Raw genomic sequence first — 14,040 nt, 5'->3', positions numbered from 1 at the left:
TACGATTATTTGTACAACTTTTAACTGCACAAGAAATACCTCCACCTTGTTATAACTTTCGGCAATATTCATAGTAAAATAAATAAGAAAATTAAGGAAATACAAATGTAAACAGAAAATCAATAATGTTTTGATCAATACACGTGCGTTATTTTTCACGGTTGTAATGGCGGATCGGTCACGTGAGAGGTTAATGGATGCGCCTATGTTTTCTAGGTCAGTTATAGATAAACCCGTCTATACATGAGACAAAAATAAGACAACTGTTAAAAATTGTTTTTCATTTTCAACTGCCAGACTCCTTTTATAACTATTTTTTGTCCCACACAAAGCTTAGCAGGGGAGCTAGATATTCAAGATTTCCCCCGTCTGTCTGTCAGTCTCTCCATCTGGTGTTGTAAGCACTTTCACACAAACAATACTACCAGATTTTTATGAACTTTATATCATTGGTCTGTATTGCCACTGTTAAAAACAAGTTTGTTATTGAAAAAAAATAGAAGTCACTTTCAATTTTAGAGTATTTTGAAATTTATTGTTATGTGTTTGATATAGAGTTAGAGAAAACTATGTCACTGCATATATTGTTTGCAAATTTATAAAATTTTATCTAGTTGTATTTATGTCTAGTACTTACACTATAGAGTAAGGTAATAACTACATTAAATGTATCATAAGATGTTGTATATCATCCATTCAAACTTAAGGTAATAACTACATTAAATGTATCATAAGATGTTGGATATCATCCATTCAAACTTAAGATAATAACTACATTAAATGTATCATAAGATGTTGGATATCATCCATTCAAACTTAAGATAATAACTATATTAAGCGTATCATAAGATGTTGGATATCATCCATTCAAACTTAAGATAATAACTACATTAAATGTATCATAAGATGTTGGATATCATCCATTCAAACTTAAGATAATAACTACATTAAATGTATCATAAGATGTTGGATATCATCCATTCAAACTTAAGATAATAACTACATTAAATGTATCATGAGATGTTGGATATCATCCATTCAAACTTAAGATAATAACTACATTAAATGTATCATGAGATGTTGGATATCATCCATTCAAACTTAAGATAATAACTATATTAAGCGTATCATAAGATGTTGGATATCATCCATTCAAACTTAAGATAATAACTACATTAAATGTATCATAAGATGTTGGATATCATCCATTCAAACTTAAGATAATAACTACATTAAATGTATCATAAGATGTTGGATATCATCCATTCTAACTTAAGATAATAACTACATTAAATGTATCATAAGATGTTGGATATCATCCATTCAAACTTAAGATAATAACTACATTAAATGTATCATAAGATGTGGGATATCATCCATTCAAACTTAAGATAATAACTACATTAAATGTATCATAAGATGTGGGATATCATCCATTCAAACTTAAGATAATAACTACATTAAATGTATCAGAAGATGTTGGATATCATCCATTCTAACTTAAGATAATAACTGTAACTTGTAGACTATGCTGAGCCTGACTCAGCTAGTATAACCATGGGACTGTATCGCAATCTCGGCAAATTATAAAGAATAACAACTTGTGTGTGAAGATTGTAGATTATAATTCCACCAGAATAGGTACAGGAGTTTTTACAGAGTGTGTATTGTTTGGTAAACTGAAAGAAATAAAAATACAATATTTACAATATGTACGAAAGAAATATATGAGTGTTCAATGCAGTAATAATATCAAGTCAAAAACGAAAGTAGAATTCTCAGGTCAATTCATAGAAATAAACAATTACAGTTCGTATTTGTCGAATAAACGTGGAATTCAAGTTAACGGAATTAACGGTATATATATTTAACAGTTTATAATCGATTTGAAACGTACTTGACGGTGATTTGTCACAATATCCACAGGAGCAGATTTGTCGTGGCATCCATTTGCAATAGACAGGTGAGGAAGAGAAAGTAAACGGTAGTGGAAATACGGATAAGTCCAGATTATTTCCGGAAAATATGAATGTCTGAAAATTCAATCCAATAAACTTTATAGTAAATATAGTTGCGTATGTGATGCAGAATACTCCCCGTCTGAAATCTACCTGATATCACTATTCCAGAAAGTATAATTCCAAATGTGAATGTCACTATATTAATCCAAAATATATACATATAATTACACATGTGTGTTCTCTATGAGAAGAATCATGTCCACGATAGGTCGTGTGTAGGTTGTGGCTTTTCCATTAACGATTACTCGCACTTCTGCTTTTCGGACATGTTCGTCTGAACTTTTAAATGAGTTCACTATAATTCCAACGGGCCATTGGGTACGGCAAATGTTTTTGTCCTTTAGAAGAATGACGTCTCCTTCGATGAGATCACGGCGATCTTCGGTCCATTTTCGTCGTTGTTGTAGTAACGGCAGGTACTCCTTCCTCCAACGGGACCAGAAAACACTGGCTAGAGCCTGTACTCGTCTCCATTCGGCAAGACAGAGATCTCGTTTGTCGAATTCCCCAAGATGGTCTGAAGTGAAAATGTAGTCGGTTTTCTGCGTCAATAACATAGCCGGAGTTAATATTAACGGATTCTCTGGATCTGTTGATACCGGTACCAGAGGTCTAGAGTTCACTATTGCTGAAACTTCTGCCATTAGTGTGTTGAGCACGTCATGTGTTAGGCTTCTTCCGGCTGCGTTAAGAAGCATAGAATCAAGAATTCTCCTAGTGATACCAATCATTCTTTCCCAGGCTCCACCCATGTGGGACGAATGCGGCGGATTGAAGATCCAAGTTGTACCAGAATTGTACAGAAAGTTATTGAAGGGTCCATCTTCAACGTTGATTGAGTCAATCTTTAAATCGTCGATTGCGCCGATAAAGTTCGTTCCACGGTCAGATCGGAAAATCTTAACTTGGCCTCTTATAGCGGTGAATCTCCTGACAGCGTTTATGAAGGCTGAAGAACTCATTTCCTCGATTAATTCGATGTGAATAGCTCTTGTCACTAAGCATGTGAATAAAATTGCCCAACGCTTTGAGTTGGCGTATCCACCACGTGTTTTACGTGAAACAATTGTCCAGGGTCCAAAAGTGTCTATTCCAACGTTAGTAAACGGAGGTGAAGGTTCAAGACGGTCCTCTGGCAAATCAGACATAATTTGATACTCGGTTTTTCCTCTGAGTTTGCGGCATGTCACACATTTGTGAATAATAGATGAGATCAAGCGTTTTGCTCCTACGATCCAAAATCCTGCGGATCGAATCGCTCCATCTGTGAAATGGCGACCTTGATGTTTTATCTTGTTGTGGTAGTGTCGAACTAATAATGTCGCTATATGATGGCGTCCAGGGACGATCAATGGTTTCTTTTCACGGAGGTTTAAGTCAGATTTGGCGATACGGCCTCCTACTCGTAAAAGTCCTCGTTCGTCCAAAAACGGATTAAGGTTAGCTATCGGACTCCGCTTATGAATTTGTTCCTGACGTTTAATGCAATCTATTTCATCTCCGTAAACTTCATATTGAGCAGATATTAAGATGAAATTTTCGGCATTCGAAAAGCCTTCCAGAGAAGTCACTGGTGCTGTCTGTTTTGACCCGTGTAAACGGGAGAAACGTTCCAAAAAGGCTATCGCTCGCACAAGTGATGTCCAGTTTGAGAATCGATTGAATCTATCAGTTCCGATACCCTTATGCTCAGGTGTGGAAAATGTTTTTGCAACATTAACAGTTGCACGGATTTCTCCATCTTCTTCTGGTTCTATTAGCTGGTATATGTCTTCAGAATTTTTCTGTTCTGAGGAAAGAAGTTGTTTTGGTCCCAGTAACCATTCGCTGCCGTGAATTGCATGGGCTGGTACGGACCTTGTTCCCGAGTCTGCGGGATTACGGTTAGTTGATACATAATTCCATTGACTTGGAGAGCTAAATTTTCTTATTTTCTCTACTCGATTGGCGACATAGATAAAGAACCTTCTTGTCTCGTTACTGATGTAGCCTAGGACTACTTTACTGTCTGTGTAGAATTTTACGGTGTCTATATGTAAATCTAAATTATCCATGATGGTCTGTGTTATCTCGACTGCTAATACTGCAGCAGATAGTTCAAGGCGTGGAATAGTATGACCACTTGTTGGTGCAACTTTAGCTTTCCCAAGAATGAAACCTATGTTTGGTTCACCACTACTATCGGTTGTGCGTAGATATGCAACAGCTGCTATGGCTTTTTCTGATGCATCAGAGAAGACATGTAACTCTTTTGTGGTGGTTTTGCTAAGATACGGCACGTAGGTACGTGGAATGCGCAATGTTTCGATAGCAATTAGAGTATCTCTCCAAGATTTCCACTCATCTGCTGTCTCATCAGTGAGAGGTTGGTCCCAATCGACTGTTTCTGATACTATTTTCCTTAATAGGAGTTTCCCTTGTATAATCACCGGAGCCAAAAATCCCAGAGGATCGTAGAGACTGTTTATCGTTGATAAAATTCCTCTCCGAGTGATCGGTTTGTTTTCTGATGATAATTGAAATAAGACGTTATCAGTGTTTACGTCCCAGCTGAGACCAAGACTACGTTGTAGGGGTTTGCTGTCGCATTCTAAGTCTAGATCTTTAAGATTTGAAGCCAAATCACTGGCATGAAATGCAGACATAACTTCCGCACAATTAGAGGCAAACTTGTGAAGGCGTAAGTTTCCATATTTTGCTAATGCTTGCTGTGTATCCTTCATGAGCTTAACAGCTTCCTCTTTAGTAGGACATGACGTTAGACCGTCGTCGACATAGAAGTCTCTTGTAACAAAGCTAGTCACGTGACTGCCAAACTCTTGTTCTGATGCTTGAGCTGCTTTTCTGAGTCCAAGCGTAGCAACGGCAGGTGACGGACTATTTCCGAAAACATGAACTCTCATGCGGTATTCGACAAAGTTCTTCTGTAGGTCATTGTCTTTATGCCATAAAAATCTCAGATAATTACGGTGGTCTTTTCTGACAACAAAGCAGTGAAACATATGTTGAACGTCTGCAGTAACTGCGACCATTTCTTTCCTGAAACGCAGCAATACTCCCAAGAGATCATTGGTCAAGTCTGGACCTGTGAGCAGGACGCTGTTAAGTGAAACTCCGTTACATTTGGCGGAAGAATCAAACACACCTCTTATCTGATCGGGTTTCTTCGGATGGTAAACACCAAACAATGGCAAATACCAGCACTCCTCATGTTCGTGCAATGGTGGAGCGAGCTCTGCATGATTATTATCTAAGATTTTACTCATAAAAGTAAGAAAATGTTCCCGCTTCACTGGGTTTCTATTCAGACTGGCGTCTAACATGTTAGCACGGTGAAGAGCCTGGGGTCTGTTGCTTGGCAATGGCTGTCTTGGCACTCGGAACGGTAACGGTGCTACCCAACTTCCTTTCGAGTCTCTGACAAATTCGTTGTCCATCTGTTTCATGAACATTTTGTCCTCATATGACTGTCCAGGCTTATCATCGTCCCTTGTTTTTTCAAAGAGTGGCGATTGTAAATCTTTCGTTACAGGGTCTGTGTAGTTTTCCCGGATGTCAAACTTGCTTGTGCATGGTTGAAAGGTTGAAGGTTGTCCTGTAGGTAAAATGTTGGTTATTTTAACATTTAACTCAAGAGGAACATGCTGCTTGTTAATGCAGGTTTCTCCTATCACTACCCAACCAAGTTTCAATTGTTGTGCATATGGAGTTCTGGGTGGTCCTATGCGCTGGTCGAGGACATGGTGTGCCTCTATAAGGTCTCTGCCAATTAAGAGAAGAATTTGCCAATTTTTCTCTATAGGTGGAATGCTACCCCTAAGTTCTTTTAAATGAGGGTGATGCATTGTTACTTCAGGAGTAGGTATTTCGTCCCTATTATTTGGAATATGATCACATTCAATCAGTACAGGAAGGTCAAACTTGTCATTACAGTTGATTGATTCCATGATGAAACCTCTTCCTCTTTTCCCGGAGGTGACTACTTTGCCGGAGCATGTTGATAAAGTATAGTTCTCCGGTTTATCTTTGACGTCGAAAAGATTAAAGAATTCGGGCGATGCTAGTGACCGGTTGCTTTGGTCATCAATGATGGCGTACATGCGAATAACTTTGTCCTGGTTATCTTTGTGATAAACATTCACAGGCAGTATTTTAGCACAAGATTTCCCGCTATATGTATCTTTGCAGATCTCAGTACAGGTAGAGTTAACTGAGGTTGCCTTAGTTTCAGCCGATTCTAAAGGCTCCCCGCCGTAGGCTTGCTTAGACGGGCTAGATTGAGAACTTGCAGGTTGCTGTGGTCTAGTGATGTGAAGTGCGGTAGTGTGTTGTTTACTTCCACATTCTTTACAATTTATGCGTGCATTGCATTCCCGGCTCCTGTGTGTGGTAGAATCACAACACTTGTAACATACATTGTTTTCTTTTAAAAGACCTTTGCGCTCCTCTATTGACTTGGCTCGGAACGCTCGACATTCATTTAAGGAATGCTTTGTATTGTGCAGAATACAAAGACCTTGTTTGCTGGCTTCACCAGATTGCTGCTCAACTGCTGTTTTATGAGCACCAACTTTAGTCTTAGGGTAAGACGTAGACCTTGGCGCAGCACCTTTTGTATTTGGTGTGACTTTTGACCCAAAGATGAACCCAGGATCGTTCTTTGTTTTGCTTATTTCCCTGATGAAGGCAGAGAATTCTGTGAAAGGTGGAAAGGCAACTTCATATTTAGACTTGTATCTTGTAGCCCTCGTTGTCCACTTTTCTTGGAGTCCGTACGGTAATTTTTCAACAATTGGATTTATCCCGGACGAAGAGTCAAAGTATGCTAGCAAACATCCCAGCTTGGGATTTTCCTTGTGATATTCTATTTCTGATAGAATGTCAGACAGTTCGTAGAGACGTGCGTTGTCCTTATTCGTCAATGTAGGGAATTTGGCAAGTTTACTCATGAGAGAGGCTTCCAACATTTCTGGAGCACCATACCGCTCGTCAAGCCTCTTCCATAGTCTCTGTATACCTATTGAAGGATTATTGGCGTTCGACGCTCTTATGCTAATGGCGTGTTTAGCAGACTCTGGACCGAGCCACTTGATCAGTAAATCGATCTGTTCTGAGTCAGAGACTTGTAACTCATCAGTCACGTTCTTGAAGCTTGCTTTCCAAGTATGAAAGGATTCTGCCCGATCGTTAAAGCTTGTTAATCGGGAGAAAAGCAGGTCCTTGCGTAAGAGGAATCTAGTTATCTCTGATGTAAGGTTGATTTGTTGCTGGTGTGCAACAGGGATCTCTTCTATTACGTCTTGTTTTTTGTGCGAAACAGGGATCTCTTCTATAACGTCTTGTTTTGTGCGTAAGACAGGGATCGCTTCTTTAACACCCTGTTTTTGGTGTTCAGTAGGGCTCTCATCTGAAAGACCTAGTTTTTGTATGCCGGTTACTAATCCCAGATCTGGGATAAAGGTAACTTCCGGTGACTTATTATCGGAAGGCAAGACGGCAGATGTCCGTGACAGCAAGTTCGATACCACGGATGGCACGAACGCTGGTGCTTCGTGACTCAGCTCGATCTTAACAGGAATTTGTTTTTTCTTTTGAGGTCCTGTTACTTCCTTAACAACAGTTGATACAGGAAGTTTATTAACGAAATCTTGCACACGCTGGAGCGGGTCTTCCTTTTCGTCAGGGAGATCGCTATACGCTTGGCTATCATCGTATTCCAGGATACGAGCCTCGGCTTCTGCGGCTGCAGCTTCTCTTTGTGCTTCAAGCAGGTTAAATTTGGCTTTAAGCTCGGCCTTTTCTCGGCTTACTCGTGCGGCTTCTTGTTGCATTTGAGCCTTCCTGCGCATAGCTTCTTGTTCTAATTGAGTTTTTCTGTGAGCGGCCTCTTGTTCTAATTGCACTTTTCTGTGAGCAGCCTCCTGTTCTAGCTGAACTGTTCTCTGTGCGGCCTCATGTTTACGTTGAGCGACTTCTTGCTCCATTTCTGCCTGTTTACGACTGGCTTCCTGTTCCATTTCAGCCTTTTTGTGTGCTGCTTCCTGTTCCATTTCAGCTTTTTTGCGTGCTGCTTCCTGTTCCATTTCATTTTGTCTGAACAGGGCTTGTTCTTCTAACATTGCTTCCTGTTGTAGGATAAGGGCATGTTTTTCGACAAATGCTATCTTAGACTTTGCAGCCTCTGCCTTGGCTCGCTTTCTCCGTGCCAGGCTTGACATGTCTGACACGTTAGAGCTACCGCTGTGCGAGGTTTTCTTACCCCTTGAGGTCTTTGTTTTAGTGGATTTGGCCTTTGTTAGAGCGAGGCGATGCTCGTGTAGTTTTTCCATAACTAGCTCCACTTTGGACAGATGTAAATCCAAAGAGAGTTTACATGCATCAATTTCTTTTTGACTCTCCAATGTTCGGGTCCTTTTCAGAAAGTCTAGGTATTCATCTGTGAGCCTACGATAATTATTACAGGCTTTAACAAGTTTGTCCTGGACTGTTAGGAGTTGCTGGAGATCGTTAGGAGGCGTTGTTACTTCCAATAACTGGGATTCAATGTCTGCCCAGAGAGCCTCTAGTTCCTGACAGAACTTGTCACGTTTTTCAGTGAAAGCCCCTTGTCCTTTTTCCGTGAGGTCACGTACTCGCCTAGCCTCGGGAGTTTCATCTGACTGTGATGTATTAGACGGATTTTCTAATAGTTCAGGGACATCTCCTTCTTGGGGCTGAATCTCTTCTTGTTGTTCTACATGACTGGGATCCATGTTGACTCAACGTTGTTGGGTTGCTGTCGAGTTCACACAAGATATGTAGTCCACTGTCAGTGTAAAGGTATGTACGTATGTACGTTGCTACGTTGTCGTTCCTTGTCTGGATATGTAAAGACAGGTTGTCGTCAATTTACTATGCTGAGCCTGACTCAGCTAGTATAACCATGGGACTGTATCGCAATCTCGGCAAATTATAAAGAATAACAACTTGTGTGTGAAGATTGTAGATTATAATTCCACCAGAATAGGTACAGGAGTTTTTACAGAGTGTGTATTGTTTGGTAAACTGAAAGAAATAAAAATACAATATTTACAATATGTACGAAAGAAATATATGAGTGTTCAATGCAGTAATAATATCAAGTCAAAAACGAAAGTAGAATTCTCAGGTCAATTCATAGAAATAAACAATTACAGTTCGTATTTGTCGAATAAACGTGGAATTCAAGTTAACGGAATTAACGGTATATATATTTAACAGTTTATAATCGATTTGAAACGTACTTGACGGTGATTTGTCACAATATCCACAGGAGCAGATTTGTCGTGGCATCCATTTGCAATAGACAGGTGAGGAAGAGAAAGTAAACGGTAGTGGAAATACGGATAAGTCCAGATTATTTCCGGAAAATATGAATGTCTGAAAATTCAATCCAATAAACTTTATAGTAAATATAGTTGCGTATGTGATGCAGAATATAGACATTAAATGTATAATAAGATGTGGGATATCATCCATTCAAACTTAAGATAATAACTACATTAAATGTATCAGAAGATGTTGGATATCATCCATTCTAACTTAAGATAATAACTGTAACTTGTAGACATTAAATGTATAATAAGATGTGGGATATCATCCATTCAAACTTAAGATAATAACTACATTAAATGTATCAGAAGATGTTGGATATCATCCATTCTAACTTAAGATAATAACTGTAACTTGTAGACATTAAATGTATAATAAGATGTGGGATATCATCCATTCAAACTTAAGATAATAACTACATTAAATGTATCATAAGATGTGGGATATCATCCATTCAAACTTAAGATAATAACTACATTAAATGTATCATAAGATGTGGGATATCATCCATTCAAACTTAAGATAATAACTACATTAAATGTATCATAAGATGTGGGATATCATCCATTCAAACTTAAGATAATAACTACATTAAATGTATCATAAGATGTGGGATATCATCCATTCAAACTTAAGATAATAACTACATTAAATGTATCAGAAGATGTTGGATATCATCCATTCTAACTTAAGATAATAACTGTAACTTGTAGACATTAAATGTATAATAAGATGTGGGATATCATCCATTCAAACTTAAGATAATAACTACATTAAATGTATCATAAGATGTGGGATATCATCCATTCAAACTTAAGATAATAACTACATTAAATGTATCAGAAGATGTTGGATATCATCCATTCTAACTTAAGATAATAACTGTAACTTGTAGACATTAAATGTATAATAAGATGTGGGATATCATCCATTCAAACTTAAGATAATAACTACATTAAATGTATCAGAAGATGTTGGATATCATCCATTCTAACTTAAGATAATAACTGTAACTTGTAGACATTAAATGTATAATAAGATGTGGGATATCATCCATTCAAACTTAAGATAATAACTACATTAAATGTATCATAAGATGTGGGATATCATCCATTCAAACTTAAGATAATAACTACATTAAATGTATCATAAGATGTGGGATATCATCCATTCAAACTTAAGATAATAACTACATTAAATGTATCATAAGATGTGGGATATCATCCATTCAAACTTAAGATAATAACTACATTAAATGTATCATAAGATGTGGGATATCATCCATTCAAACTTAAGATAATAACTACATTAAATGTATCATAAGATGTGGGATATCATCCATTCAAACTTAAGATAATAACTACATTAAATGTATCAGAAGATGTTGGATATCATCCATTCTAACTTAAGATAATAACTGTAACTTGTAGACATTAAATGTATAATAAGATGTGGGATATCATCCATTCAAACTTAAGATAATAACTACATTAAATGTATCAGAAGATGTTGGATATCATCCATTCTAACTTAAGATAATAACTGTAACTTGTAGACATTAAATGTATAATAAGATGTGGGATATCATCCATTCAAACTTAAGATAATAACTACATTAAATGTATCATAAGATGTGGGATATCATCCATTCAAACTTAAGATAATAACTACATTAAATGTATCAGAAGATGTTGGATATCATCCATTCTAACTTAAGATAATAACTGTAACTTGTAGACATTAAATGTATAATAAGATGTGGGATATCATCCATTCAAACTTAAGATAATAACTACATTAAATGTATCATAAGATGTGGGATATCATCCATTCAAACTTAAGATAATAACTACATTAAATGTATCATAAGATGTGGGATATCATCCATTCAAACTTAAGATAATAACTACATTAAATGTATCATAAGATGTTGGATATCATCCATTCAAACTTAAGATAATAACTACATTAAATGTATCATAAGATGTGGGATATCATCCATTCAAACTTAAGATAATAACTACATTAAATGTATCATAAGATGTTGGATATCATCCATTCAAACTTAAGATAATAACTACATTAAATGTATCATAAGATGTGGGATATCATCCATTCAAACTTAAGATAATAACTACATTAAATGTATCATAAGATGTGGGATATCATCCATTCAAACTTAAGATAATAACTACATTAAATGTATCATAAGATGTGGGATATCATCCATTCAAACTTAAGATAATAACTACATTAAATGTATCATAAGATGTGGGATATCATCCATTCAAACTTAAGATAATAACTACATTAAATGTATCATAAGATGTTGGATATCATCCATTCAAACTTAAGATAATAACTACATTAAATGTATCATAATATGTTGGATATCATCCATTCAAAATTAAGATAATAACTACATTAAATGTATCATAAGTGTTGGATATCATCCATTCAAACTTAAGATAATAACTACATTAAATGTATCATAAGATGTGGGATATCATCCATTCAAACTTAAGATAATAACTACATTAAATGTATCAGAAGATGTTGGATATCATCCATTCAAACTTAAGATAATAACTACATTAAATGTATCATACGATGTGGGATATCATCCATTCAAACTTAAGATAATAACTACATTAAATGTATCATAAGATGTTGGATATCATCCATTCAAACTTAAGATAATAACTACATTAAATGTATCAGAAGATGTTGGATATCATCCATTCTAACTTAAGATAATAACTGTAACTTGTAGACATTAAATGTATAATAAGATGTGGGATATCATCCATTCAAACTTAAGATAATAACTACATTAAATGTATCAGAAGATGTTGGATATCATCCATTCTAACTTAAGATAATAACTGTAACTTGTAGACATTAAATGTATAATAAGATGTGGGATATCATCCATTCAAACTTAAGATAATAACTACATTAAATGTATCAGAAGATGTTGGATATCATCCATTCTAACTTAAGATAATAACTGTAACTTGTAGACATTAAATGTATAATAAGATGTGGGATATCATCCATTCAAACTTAAGATAATAACTACATTAAATGTATCATAAGATGTGGGATATCATCCATTCAAACTTAAGATAATAACTACATTAAATGTATCATAAGATGTGGGATATCATCCATTCAAACTTAAGATAATAACTACATTAAATGTATCATAAGATGTGGGATATCATCCATTCAAACTTAAGATAATAACTACATTAAATGTATCATAAGATGTGGGATATCATCCATTCAAACTTAAGATAATAACTACATTAAATGTATCAGAAGATGTTGGATATCATCCATTCTAACTTAAGATAATAACTGTAACTTGTAGACATTAAATGTATAATAAGATGTGGGATATCATCCATTCAAACTTAAGATAATAACTACATTAAATGTATCATAAGATGTGGGATATCATCCATTCAAACTTAAGATAATAACTACATTAAATGTATCAGAAGATGTTGGATATCATCCATTCTAACTTAAGATAATAACTGTAACTTGTAGACATTAAATGTATAATAAGATGTGGGATATCATCCATCCAAACTTAAGATAATAACTACATTAAATGTATCAGAAGATGTTGGATATCATCCATTCTAACTTAAGATAATAACTGTAACTTGTAGACATTAAATGTATAATAAGATGTGGGATATCATCCATTCAAACTTAAGATAATAACTACATTAAATGTATCATAAGATGTGGGATATCATCCATTCAAACTTAAGATAATAACTACATTAAATGTATCATAAGATGTGGGATATCATCCATTCAAACTTAAGATAATAACTACATTAAATGTATCATAAGATGTGGGATATCATCCATTCAAACTTAAGATAATAACTACATTAAATGTATCATAAGATGTGGGATATCATCCATTCAAACTTAAGATAATAACTACATTAAATGTATCATAAGATGTGGGATATCATCCATTCAAACTTAAGATAATAACTACATTAAATGTATCAGAAGATGTTGGATATCATCCATTCTAACTTAAGATAATAACTGTAACTTGTAGACATTAAATGTATAATAAGATGTGGGATATCATCCATTCAAACTTAAGATAATAACTACATTAAATGTATCAGAAGATGTGGGATATCATCCATTCAAACTTAAGATAATAACTACATTAAATGTATCATAAGATGTGGGATATCATCCATTCAAACTTAAGATAATAACTACATTAAATGTATCAGAAGATGTTGGATATCATCCATTCTAACTTAAGATAATAACTGTAACTTGTAGACATTAAATGTATAATAAGATGTGGGATATCATCCATTCAAACTTAAGATAATAACTACATTAAATGTATCATAAGATGTGGGATATCATCCATTCAAACTTAAGATAATAACTACATTAAATGTATCAGAAGATGTTGGATATCATCCATTCTAACTTAAGATAATAACTGTAACTTGTAGACATTAAATGTATAATAAGATGTGGGATATCATCCATTCAAACTTAAGATAATAACTACATTAAATGTATCATAAGATGTGGGATATCATCCATTCAAACTTAAGATAATAACTACATTAAATGTATCATAAGATGTGGGATATCATCCATTCAA

At 35.2% G+C, this 14,040-nt stretch overlaps 2 protein-coding genes across 3 annotated transcripts in view; one reads left to right on the top strand and one right to left on the bottom strand.

Annotated features, from left to right (window-relative positions):
• The window catches only part of LOC139481672 (metal cation symporter ZIP14-like), a 50,462-nt gene that overhangs the window by 31,414 nt on the left and 5,008 nt on the right, over positions 1-14,040 (top strand). The window lies entirely within an intron of this gene.
• Positions 1,528-4,930, bottom strand: LOC139481663 (uncharacterized). Its single transcript, XM_071265116.1, has 2 exons — positions 1,898-4,930; positions 1,528-1,679 (listed from the first exon to the last, which is right to left on the bottom strand). Exon 1 carries the CDS (start codon positions 4,922-4,924, stop codon positions 2,186-2,188), a length of 2,739 nt encoding a protein of 912 aa, XP_071121217.1. The 5' UTR covers positions 4,925-4,930; the 3' UTR covers positions 1,528-1,679; positions 1,898-2,185.

The sequence above is a fragment of the Mytilus edulis genome, chromosome 7 (genome assembly GCF_963676685.1).
Source record: "Mytilus edulis chromosome 7, xbMytEdul2.2, whole genome shotgun sequence".
Classification (NCBI taxonomy): Eukaryota; Metazoa; Mollusca; class Bivalvia; order Mytilida; family Mytilidae; genus Mytilus; species Mytilus edulis.
Note: the sequence above shows the minus strand (reverse complement) of the source record. Positions and strands in the feature narration are given on the sequence as shown.